At 33.3% G+C, this 12,718-nt stretch overlaps 1 protein-coding gene across 1 annotated transcript; it reads left to right on the top strand.

Moving 5' to 3' along the window:
* Positions 1-834: 834 nt before the first annotated feature.
* LOC136028196 (sesquipedalian-1-like) lies at positions 835-10,918 on the top strand. The gene is made up of 3 exons (XM_065705911.1): positions 835-1,131; positions 9,074-9,271; positions 10,588-10,918. The coding sequence occupies exons 1-3, from the start codon at positions 924-926 to the stop codon at positions 10,785-10,787; spliced, it is 606 nt and encodes a 201-aa protein (XP_065561983.1). The 5' UTR covers positions 835-923; the 3' UTR covers positions 10,788-10,918.
* The last annotated feature ends 1,800 nt before the right edge of the window (positions 10,919-12,718 follow it).

The raw sequence follows: 12,718 nt of genomic DNA, 5'->3' as shown, positions 1-12,718 counted from the left end.
TAACTGATAATTTAATTGCTCACTTTAGAATAATTACTTACAACTATTCAAACGGTAGAGCTTGTTGCGTATTTTTGGGAGTGGTCTTTCGACCGCTTGTTGCTTATATCTTAAGCAGGTCCAAACAATTCTGCTGTTTGCCTTAGACTCTTGTCAATTTTATCCCTGTAGATAATATCCGTAAGTGATCTATAATAAGAAAAAAATTACTGAAGAAATTAATTGCTGCAGTTCGATTCTTTCAATCCAGGAATTTTTTTCCTTAATACACTTGAAAACTGCACATAGACTGCACACCAAAGAAAAATCCTTCAGCTCACTAAATATGATTTTAAGATTCTTACAAAACTCAAAGTGAAAAATCGAATGATATAAATTATGGTTTACAGATAGCTTTGGTTTTTAATATCCATTTAAAATTAAGACTTTCGAGAAACGAAGTAATACTCTGACCATAAAGTACTGAAAAAGTATTATCTTGTTTTTAGCAAAAGTCGTTGCTAGGATTGGTGGTGCCCGAGAAAAAACCAAATTACAGCACCCACCTTCCGACACAAATATAACCAAAAAAATAGCCAAAGTGAAAAAAAATTAAGTGGGCGTCAGTCGTGCTCCCCCCCCCCTGCTTTAGCACCCAGGACTGCTGACGCAGGGCCCTCTAGAAACGGCTCTTCTTCTCAGGAAGTATTCAAGAAGAAATACTCCGATAAAAGAGTATCAAAAGTAATAATTTGGAAATACCTTAGCAACTATCCCGGACTGATTTATATTCTTTATGGAAAAATATTAGTTTTGATAAAAGACTAAAACTAGGCTAAAAAATAACGAGTTTTCAAAACTGGCATTGTAAATTTGCAACACGTATCGCATAAAATTTAAGTTCTGAATCTGTGTGTCAGTGTTTTAATTTAGCATAGCCTGTAATGAAGTTAAATGAAAAAATGCTCTCCAACTTAGCCACTTCTTTTTTAACTCCAGTTGATAAAGAAGGGTGGCTTATGAAAAGAGGGGAAGTAAATAGGACCTTTCTCAAAAGGTGGTTTGTTTTGAAAGGAAATCTTCTCTTTTACTTTGACAAGAAATTTGATAAAGAACCAGTTGGAGTTATTATTCTGGAAGGATGTACAGTAGGTATGTTATTTCATATTCGGGTAAAATTCTAGTTAATTGACTTCTTGCTATCTCAGAAAGGGTTTAGGTTAGGAAAATGAAACTTTCAGGGATGAGTCTACAGGGTAAAGTATGTCCCAGGAGGTATTTTGAAGTACATACCTCCACTCCTTCTCCCTCTAGATGTCCCTGATATTTTCCTAGCCTACATGACATTGAACTATATGACTAGCCTAGATGACATGACCTATTGAAATTTTGACAAAACTAAATTTTACCTTAATTTTCAGTTTCTAGTTGCTTTTTCTCTGGTTTTTGTTCTGAAAATGCTATTCCTGTTATTTGAGTAGAATTTTAAGCCATATGAATGTTTTTTTTTCAAAATTTAGGAAATGTATTTGCATATCTTTAAAACCTTATAGAATGGAATTGAGCAAAGTTATGAAGGTGAAAACAATTCTTTTTTGTACTTCAATTAAGTATAAAATCTATTTTGCAAGGTTTCACTTTTATAACACACATATTTTTAAAGGTCATCAAAGGTCAGCAGCCTCTAGAGGGAGAAGAAGTAGAGATAGTTGCTTTAAAATACCTTCCCAGGACATACTTTAGTCTGTAGGTTAATCCCTCGAAGTTTCATTTTCCTAACCTAAACCATTTCTGAGATAGCAAGAAGTCAATTAACTAGAATTTTACCCATATTCAGTAAATTTTCATTTTCTAAATTTGCTAAGTGAAAGGGGAGTATCCTAAAATGTGCTGTTCATTACTCTTTCCAACCATACCAATTGCCACCCTTTTTAATTTCATTTGGACTCTTTATCTTCCTAAAATCATGTTTTCCACCAAGATATACAGGCAGTCAATCTCCTGTTAATTCCTCTCATTAGTCCTGTTAGTCTTCTTGGTCACAGAGAGGATAAACCTGTTGAAAGCCTTCCTAGCCTACTTTATGATCAAGCCCATGAAAACAAAGGCTAGCAATACTTATGGGCAATTGTTTATAGGGAATAAGTGTCTCATTAAAGTTGGCAGAAAGAATTTTCTACATGCTGAAAATGTGCTGTCCATTACTCTTTCCAACAATACCAATTGCCACCCTTTTAGATTTCATTTGGACTCTTTATCTACCTAAAATCATGTTTTCCAGCAAAATAATCTGGTAGTCAGTCTCCTGTAAATTCTTACTAGAATTTCTGAGCCAATTTCAATTGATGAGTGATTCCCAGTACAGCTTTGATTTAACATTGGCCTCGTATTTGTTGACTCCTGCTTTGAATAGATAGAGAGGAGCTAATCAGATAATCTTCTCTGTATATATCCCATAGTGGCTCAGTTTTATCTGAGGCAAAGCTTTGGTACTCTTTTTTGGATCAGTTGAGTTAGAATTTTTGCTATGGCCTCTTGTCTAGTCTGAGAGAAAAAGGATCCAATTAATATGTGATTCCATATATGTCATAGGAATAAGGTGAACACACTATTTGATGTGTTTTTATGCTCTTTTTAAATTTAATTATTGATTATTGGTCAATAGTAAGGCCTACTCAAAAGGATACATTGGCTAGGCTCATAAAAATTCTAAAAATAATTTTAAAAAATCCTAAAATACTTATATCATTCCTGAAAGTGCTTCATCTTAATTTACCATATCCCAATGTGGATCAGTTTTGGATCAGTTGAGTTAGAATTTTTGCTATGGCCTCTTGTCTATTCTGAGAGAAAAAGGATCCAATTAATATGTGATTCCATATATGTCATAGGAATAAGGTGAACACTCTATTTGATATGTTTTTATGCTCTTTTAAAATTTAATTATTGATTATTGGTCAATAGTAAGGCCTACTCAAAAGGAAACATTGGCTAGGCTCATAAAAATTCTAAAAATAATTTTAAAAAATCCTAAAATACTTATATCATTCCTGAAAGTGCTTCATCTTAATTTACCATATCCCAATGTGGATCAGTTTTGGATCAGTTGAGTTAGAATTTTTGCTATGGCCTCTTGTCTAGTCTGAGAGAAAAAGGATCCAATTAATATGTGATTCCATATATGTCATAGGAATAAGGTGAACACACTATTTGATATGTTTTTATGCTCTTTTTAAATTTAATTATTGATTATTGGTCAATAGTAAGGCCTACTCAAAAGGAAACATTGGCTAGGCTCATAAAAATTCTAAAAATAATTTTAAAAAATCCTAAAATACTTATATCATTCCTGAAAGTGCTTCATCTTAATTTACCATATCCCAATGTGCAAACATACAGCCCAAATTATATGTCTTACATACATTTTTTTCCATTTCTTGATCTTGTTGATGTTGATCCTTTGCTATTAAGTCTCTTTGAACAAAAAGTGATGTAATCAAAAAACAGAAAATGCTTGGGAAATATATAGTCTGACCTATATATTTGAACATTACAGAGGGGGGGGGGATAAAGTAAAGTGAAGCAGTTTTAGGGATGATATAAGTAACAAAAATTTTCATTTTTAAAGTTATATTCAGAAATTTATGGTGTATCCTTTTGGGTGGGCCTAACTATAGACTAACATCAATACTTGTTTCACTGCAAATAGCCTACACCTAATCCTCCCCCAATACACCCAATACATATAGGCTATATTCCTAGAATATATAGGTATGTACAAGACTAAAAAAAAAAAAAAACACTTATTCATCAAAATTCTTGCTTTATAATATGCAGCATGATTTTTTTTAGATAGATAGATAATTTTATTATCAATTTGAAAAATGGTATGAGACCACAAATTGAGTACATTAATAGGAATGAAAAAAAAACTTAGGTACTACACACATATACTTAGGGACAAGTTACCATAGCAATGCTACTGGACTCAACTGAATTTTAAGAATTATGTCTGATGCTTAATAAGAGCTTCAATGGGGTCAGTAATGCTGAACAAACATGACGCCAATGTAACCTTTGCCCATAGTCATAAATTAAGTAGAAACTTTTGCATACTTATAGAAATCTGAATGCAACTGTCTTTCATCAATCTTGGAAAAAATATTCCAAAATGGAGACATAGCTAAAAATGTTATAACCAAAGCATTGTACAGTCAGGCTCAAATCTGTTGGTTGTTTATTTTTTTTTATTTTTTTTTGGTGAAAGAACAAGATATGCTTTTCTCACCTTTTCTCCAAAAGAACTTATCTGTAGGGCATGTGTAAAAACCATATTTGACCCAATATACATTACCAAATGAACAATAGAATCTGAAAATAGAATGTTATGATCACCAAACTTAACAACAAGGTCCCTTGAATTGCTCATCTTCTATAAAATACAACAACTTCACTTTTGCTAGGATTAAATGCAAGAATGATCTGTTTATATGCACTAATGTATCAGAATTTTCTTCAATTCAAGAAATGCAATGGCTTGTGTTTAAAACATCATTGAGCAGGTTGACTCCAGGATTAGAAATTACCTCTGAATAATGAGTGCCTAGGATAATTTTTAAGTTGGAACTTGTTCTGGCTAGTGAACCAACTTTTTTCCAAAGCTGCTTTTCATGTCTTTATTTCCCTCTGTCTAATCAGTCTTGAATGAGAGTGTACAAAATGTTTTGTGTTGCCCTGAGTTTTGTGTTTGTAATCACTGGATCAAGCTGTTCAGTCGGAAACTTTTCTGCAAGAATCTTTGTCTGAAACAGGACTTGGCATGTGAACATAAGAATCAAAATGAAATTAAAGCAGGTCAGTAGGTTAAGCAGAGCAGACATAACAACAAGTTAGATAAGAGGGTAAGGAAAATTAGAACAACAAGTAATGTAAATACTTATAGTATCTTAATAACTATTTGTGAGTTATGTCCTCAAATTGGAAGTGAGAAGGATGACTTGAGACAGAGAGAAACTATTTGAAGTACAGAGTACCATTTACTACTATACATTAGTTCTATAGTTCCATATTTGGCAGAAAATTTTACAAATTATACACAAGGAAATCATATCTGTCAATATTCAAATAATATCAAATCCAAATATGGAATTGAACTCAAATTATAGTAATAAATCAAATCTGTCAATATTTCAGATATAGAGTTGGAACTAGGTATAGGCTTGTAACTTTTGCACTCAAATTTTTACACCAAATGTCTGCCCCAAGAAACTGTATAAATGCACACATACACAAAACACTGACATGGCAAGGGGTTTTTCTATTGCATCTCATTGTAAAGTCAAAATACATGGAACTAGCTTTTTTGGTTTTGTTTTTTCCCTAGTCTATTTTCTTAGTATATCTAAAGAACTCTTGACTAGGAAAATATCAAGCTCACATGTTGTTTTTTTTTCATGTTTTGAGAAAGAGAATAGAGTTGTAGAGACACAATCTCTTGTCCTCTTTTGTACCCAATAGCTTGCAAACATTTATGTATCTATTTAAACATTTTTTTAGTAAGCAATTAAAGTGAAAACAGTAAATCCTCATCTTAATCTACCAAGGTACTTCAAGTTCAGTGCCAGCACTTTCAAATTTTTATGAAAGGTTACTACTGAAATGAAACAGCAAATCTTGCAATTATTGCACAAAATTACCTCTATATATTCCCTGTTTCTTTTAGAGGTATAATAAGGTAGTTCTACTAATATTGCAAGGGGGTTTTCTATTTGATTGTTAGTTACCTTATGTAAAAAAAAACCCATCAGACAAACAATCAAAATAAAAGGAGGGGAGCAAAAAATAGTAATAGATAATAAGGAGGCTGAAACAGCAGTGAAAAGGGACTTGAAATAAAAGAATAAAGCATATTTCCTATCTTTGTCTCAAGAATACCTGCCTTCTGTAGAGATAATATAATAGGACACTCATACTGAAATTAGTTCAGCCCAAAGTCCAGCATGTACAGGGAATGTGAATGATTCGAATCTAATCTATAGCAAGAATATGATAGGCCAGAGCAGAACTTAAATTTAATTTAGTATCAACTATGGAACATTTCTAGTTAGGCTTGTCCCATGTCAATACTCTGCACATAAAAAAAATCACGTTTTAATTTATCTACTAAACTTCTCCCTCAAGAGCTCATTTACTTTAATGCTTAAGATTAATTTCTAAGTAAACTCCCACCAGAAACTCAGTTAGGCTAGGCCTAGTCTCAGTCCTGGTATGGGTGAACTTATCAGGTTTTTGAATGTGTCTTAGTCAAGTAGGCATGACAAAAGCCTTAAGAACTAAAGTTAATTATGACAGTTTCTTTGTTTAGTGTGTTCAAGACACCAAAAACAAAATACTTAGTGTGTTAAAAGCCTAGTATATTTTGTTCCCTTTCTTTGAGACTACTTAGTTTCTTGAAAAAATCTGGCATAGGCTGCTGAATCTATGTTTGTGTGGGACTATGCTTCCTTTACCTGACTTTTTTTCTGAGGCTCAATCCATTGCCAGCTCACATGGGACATGTATTTGAAATGTGTCAATACCAGGAACCCAATTGCCCAAAGGACACTGAGAAGCCCAAAGTAGATGCCATTCTTCTGTAATAATGAACAAAAAGAGAAACAAAATATGAAAGTCACTGATGATTCACCTCAGTAAAACAGTGAAAACAAATCATGCATAGAATGTCAGCCACGTTTGTAGAAAATCACTAAATTTAACAAAAATAACTAAATTAAGGAAGAAAATCACCAGATTACAGAAAATCATGAGAAAAATCACCAAGGGGTGAAATATCAGCAGATCTTGTGATAAATTACTGGCAGTGGCATTCCTGGCTGATGCTAGTTTCTACCAAATAAAGTTTTGCCCATTCTTTGCAGTCAGTAAAACCCAAACATTTACTTTTCCAGAATTTGTATGAGGGTACATGGACAGCAATCCTTCTTTTTCTTCAGCAATCCTTGCCGAAATGGTCAGCAATACTTCTTTGTCTGCTTTGGGGGGGCGGGTGCTGTCATTCTCAAAGACATATTTTACAGACCTTTCAACTACGTTGGACAAAGTAGTTATCTCAAAATTTTAATTGGATGTATTTGGGAAATGATGGGTGTGGGTTGGGGGGGGGAGTGTGCCCTCCAATCACTTTTGACGATTAAAAACGGCACTAGTACTTTCAGTTTTCAATCGAATTAGCTCTTTTCAACAAATGGACATCTCAAAATTTTTGTCAGATGCATTTTGGCAAAATAGGATGTGGGAGAAGGGTTGCCCTTCAATCACTTTGACTCTTAAAAAAAGGCACTAGAACTTCTGAATTACCAATCCAATGAGCTTCCTCCGAAGTTTGTACAGCCACATTTTCTGTAAAAGACCTTATATGCCCCCAGGGCATAACTTAATCCCTTGCCCTGAGGGCTATGGGAGGGAGGTTGTCATCCTCAAAGACATAATTTCCGGATCTTTTAACTGCGCTGAACAAAATGGCTATCTCAAATTCTGATTGGATGTGCTTGGGGAGATGACGGGCATAGATGCCCTGCAATCGTTTTGTTGCCCTTCAATCACTTTTGACTATCAAAAAGAGCAATAGCCCTATCAATTTTCAGTCTAATTAAACTTTTTTGAAGTTTCTATGACAACTTGTTCTATACAAAGTACCCCAATCTAAAAAAAAAATAATAATAATACATTGGGCCCACATCACTCTTTACTTAGGCAGTGCTATCGCACTGCCTATGATTCAAGAATGTTTTTTTGATGTGATCAACTGTGAGAAATCAAACAAATAAACAGAAAAACTAACGTATCTGTGATCTTCCTTCTTAAAAAAAAAATACCAAATTTTGCATTTTTTATGATAGGAACTTGAGGCTTCTGCAACAGTGTCCTCTTATATGCTTAATTTAATTATGTAATTTGCATCAAGGCTACTTTATTTATGTCACATGTTTTCCCCCTTTTTTGAAAATTTGGTAATTTTTTTTTATTATTACCAAGACTCCTTTATTAAAGTTTCTGTTACAATTAGCACAAGTTGCTCCTTACTTGATTTTGTTACCACAAACTGTTGCATTCTTGTGTCTTTTTTGCAATTTTTTTTCTTCTTCATATCTGTTGATGAAGATTTCTGGATGTGAAAATGAAATATTTGGACCATAATTTCTATTATCTTCAGAAAGCATATCAAGCGTTTGTATAAGGGAGCCAAATGTCTTTGTAGAAATGCTCAGTCGAGATGAGCTCTAGGGATGGCCTGTTCAGTTTCTTCTTGTTTTTAGGCAATGTCTGAACTCTGAGATTAAATTAAACATTTAAGATGTAATAAATGATGATTTTGTGAATTTTGTTCAGCAATCCATTTAATTACTGGTTGATTATAGTCTCAACAAATGCTAGTAACAGCGCTGGGCATTGAAGTTGGGAGGGGGGAGTACTTCAGTTTTTTTTTCTTTGTTTGTAAAATTTTCTTATTCTTTTATGCTGTTCTCATGTATATATAAGTTGTTTTTTTTTCTAGTCTTTCATCTCTCTATTTCTGTTAGTAAAGATTGATAAAAAATTTCTCTGCCCATGGTGGGTATAGCCTTATATGGTGTGATCTATCGAAATCAAAAGACATTTTCATTGAATAGACCAATAGAATTTTGTTTTTGAGGTAGTATACTGGTCAAAGTTTGGTCAATGTAGTTTACTGACATTCAATGTTAAATTTATTACACGTCTGGATTTTCTTGCAGTGTTTTTAGCTTCTTAGCCCAAGTTAATATTGAATCTTCCTTGGCTTTAGAAAAAAGATCCCCAAGTGAAAGGAACGTTTTTTTGCCACAAAATGTCCAGAACGAAATTTTTAAGGTAATTTATTGTTTTATTTAGTTCACTGTCTTGATTCAAAGCTATTCTTATTATTGATTACTTTTATCTGTTTTGTTTACCTAACCAGCATAGGGGTCTTTGTTCAACTTTTTTTAGGTTAAATTTCAATGAAATAAGAAATATAGAAATAAGTTCAAGACATGTGACATGTGCAAAATCTTTGTTGCTTACTTTTTTTTTTCAGAACTAGCTGAAGAAGAAAGCTGCTATTGCTTTAAAATTGTATTTAGTGGCCCTAATACAGCTGGACTTCGGACGTATGTACTTGGAACAGAGACGCAGCAAGAAGCAGAAAACTGGATGAAGATGATAACATGTGCCAGCTATGACTATTTAAAAGTGATGGTGGCTGAACTACAGAGACAAGTTGATGAGCTAACAGGTCACTCATATTTTATGTTTTTTAGCATGCTCAACGAAGAAGACGAATTAAAATAGTCCTAGTTTTCCAGATCTTCAATTTGAACATGCAAAAAACAGACCTATCAATGCGATATCTCTATGGTCCCATTATCAGTAAGATATTGTTGGCTACGGAATAGAAGTCCATAAGCTTTGTCTGTATGGGGGGGGGGGGCAAATGCAAATATTATAATTTGAAAATTAGAAAATGTTTCAAAATTGTGTATTACCAAATTCAGTTTGCTAAAAATAAAACTTTCCCTTAGCATAACAAAACCCGGGAATATGAATAGCCATGGACAAAATCCCCTTTATTTGAAGCCCATTTTTACTGACAAGGTACCTAAATTGAAAATTCTGAATTTGGATGAGAGGCCGGAATTATGGTTTTCTTCTATTTTATTGTTGCAATATGTTCTATGTTAGTGGAATCCAAGATTTAAGTTGGCCTATGAACCCCAATAAGTCTTATTGGCCATGGGTGTCTTGGATAAGAGTTGCTAATTCTGGCCTTCTGGCTGGATTCTGCATTTTAGTTATTTATTGTCTCTGTGTTATTTTATTTATTTGTGAAATCTTGTTTAATCCTATGTCCACGTTTGCATTTCTCTTTTTAGTGCGCTGTTATCGAAATTGCCTTGAATTTGTTGACATTATCTATGATTTCTATTAGCTTTAAGAAATATGTGAGAGATTTACATAATAAGGGGTCAGACTTTGTGGAAACGGCCGAGCAAAGCGAGCTATGAGGCTAGTCTATTCAGGTTCTTCACGTTCGTATGCTATGTCTGAACTCAAAAAGAGAATTGAATTTTAAATGTTTTAAATGACAATGTTTTGTAATTTGTTTGGCAATCCAATTAATACTGGTTGATTGTATTCATGTATCACCGTGTAGTTGTTTTTTTTGGGGGGGGGCATCAATAACAGAGGGTTTTTAATTCAACACTACTCTTGTTTTGGATGGTATCTAGGGTGAGGATTTTATTTTATATGCAACTAAGTACTACAATTTGAATTGAATGGAAATTTATTTGAAATTTATGGTTACAGAAAATTATATTGATTCTATTAAAGCTTTCCTAACTAATCTCATTCACTGGTACCTATACAAAAGTTGGTTTCGGAAAAGGCCTTCTCAAAACTACCGAAAAACAGTTGAATCAGATGATTAACGTGAAAAGCATCATGAGATTTGATGGGTTGGGACCCCAACTTCCCCCCCCCCTAAATTATGGGTACCTGCTCACACAAATATTTTTATTTTTGATTCACTGTAAATGTTTTTTTTTTTAGAATTGGAAAAAGCTCAGAGGCAAGCAAGAGTGATTACAAGTCCGACATCAAGAATTAATCCGTTTCTAGAGACACCTGTGCTTCTGCCTCCTAAAACATTTTCTCAGCTTCACAGTACCTTTGGAAAGGAAATTGTATTGCTTAGACAAAAGTATAATACACGAATGGGACAGGCAACTTCTAATTTAATTGAACTGTGAAAAGTTGTTTCTTGCGAAGTTGGATATCTTGATCAGAGTAGTTTTTAGTTCTTAGTATTGACGTTATTTTTCTAGGATATAGATATATTTTATGTTAAGCTTTCTGCAAACCAATACTGAAGATTTTATAATATTCTTAACTTTGTTAGGCATTCTCCATGTTATTATGATTCATATAATCACAATATGATATAATCATATTGTTAAGAACTTTTTGGTAATATTGAACGATCTACGTTTTGGGTAAAGGAATTGCGCCATGAGAAGGTCTTTTGAAGTAACGAATAATCCTAGTTCAAATATTATCTTTGGAATGGCTTTGCCACGGTGGGTGCTTCACGATCCTAGTAAAGGTCAATTTCTTTGTAGGGCTATATATCCACGCTGAAGTTCAAATTACAGAGTAAATAGGATATTAAACAACATAATTATAAAGTACGTAATACTCTCCGTAGGCAAATATTGGAAAACTTTTAGCAAATCTCTCTTGGCCTTTCGTAGCACTCACGTTTCAGAACCATACTTGACCGCTATCATTACCATGGTTTTCAATATTTTATCTTAATTTGCTGACTTGTCTACCTTTTTTTCCGTCAACTTTCCCTCTTAAATGGGGCAAAATATTAGATAAGAAAATGATAATTCCCAACGAGTTTGAAACTCTCAGCGATTGTATTGTCCGCTTGGGAAAAGGGGACTCGAAATTTTATTGGGATGAGGAGGGTGCAAGGAGACCTGAAAAATGGACAATTTTTTTTCGTCTGGTTGAAAATATGGCCTTTAGACCGATTGAACGACAAGAAACTACCATCAAAGGAGTCAACTCCAACTCAATGTATTTTTGCATTATACATCGGACATTGAAGAAAGTATCTTGATATAAAGTTTTTTCTTTCGTTTAAAGCAGAGCTTATCTTAATATATTTACATATGAATATGTAAATCTGCTTTTTACTATCTTGGCAGTCCAAATGTCAATAATTCAATGTAAGAAGTGAGAAAGGAATACTTTGAGCTATTTTCCCGGTTTTTCTTTACTTTTCATTTAATTGTCTCACGAGCGGTCATTTTTCTCTCTAATCTTGTCTTTCTTGTGTGAAAATATTAGCCTGTTAAAATTTTGTTTTCATCGATTAATTTCGCTATTTTTAGCCATTTGTTTTTATTTGTTAGTTAGTTTAATTATTCATTTTGTAAGTAATTTTTGTATTTACCGAAAGGTATCAATCTTTTTTTTTGTTTAAGCTTTTCGTTTCCATTACCTTTCTACTTTTATTAATAGTCTGCGTCGTATTTGTTTTCGCTTTTTTGTCACATTCTTATAAACCAGGCATTGGAACTATTTCAAAGACGTGATAATCAGGTTCAAAGACCTGCTGAGGAGCTCTGAGTCTCTTAACTCCTATATAATAAATGGGGGAAAAGTCTACATCTAAAGTTAATATTATTGAATAAGTAGGAATAACGACAAAGATGAGTCGGCCTAAGTTGATATTTAAATTGTCCATGAGAGTTTTGGTTGGAAATTTTGAAGAGAAATAGGCTCAACGAATAATCTTTTCCATATAGCAGTTAGTTCACTAGTGAAAGAGTTATTTTTCCTGAATCTGAATTTTTATTCGAATGTTGTTCCTTTTATAATGGCCAGTTCATTTAATGTCCCTTTATAGGATAAAGGATGAAGATCTTCCAGAGCCATTGGTGGCTGATAGGGTGTCGAATCAACATTTAAGCTACTGATCCATTCATGGTTGATTCATTTAATTTAATGTCTCTCTTTTAAAAGCTGGTTCAGTTAAAGCTTTTTTAAAGAGGCATAAAAATTCACTTTAAGTTGGATATTAAAGACCCAAACTGTGTTAAAATTCGAAATATCGTTGAGTTAGCTATTACTGGCCATACAACAGGAAAATATACACAATTATAATAAC

Source organism: Artemia franciscana, chromosome 6, assembly GCF_032884065.1.
Source record: "Artemia franciscana chromosome 6, ASM3288406v1, whole genome shotgun sequence".
NCBI classification, from domain to species: domain Eukaryota; kingdom Metazoa; phylum Arthropoda; class Branchiopoda; order Anostraca; family Artemiidae; genus Artemia; species Artemia franciscana.
The sequence above is the reverse complement of the archived record's forward strand: the minus strand, read 5'-3'. Positions and strand labels throughout refer to the sequence as shown.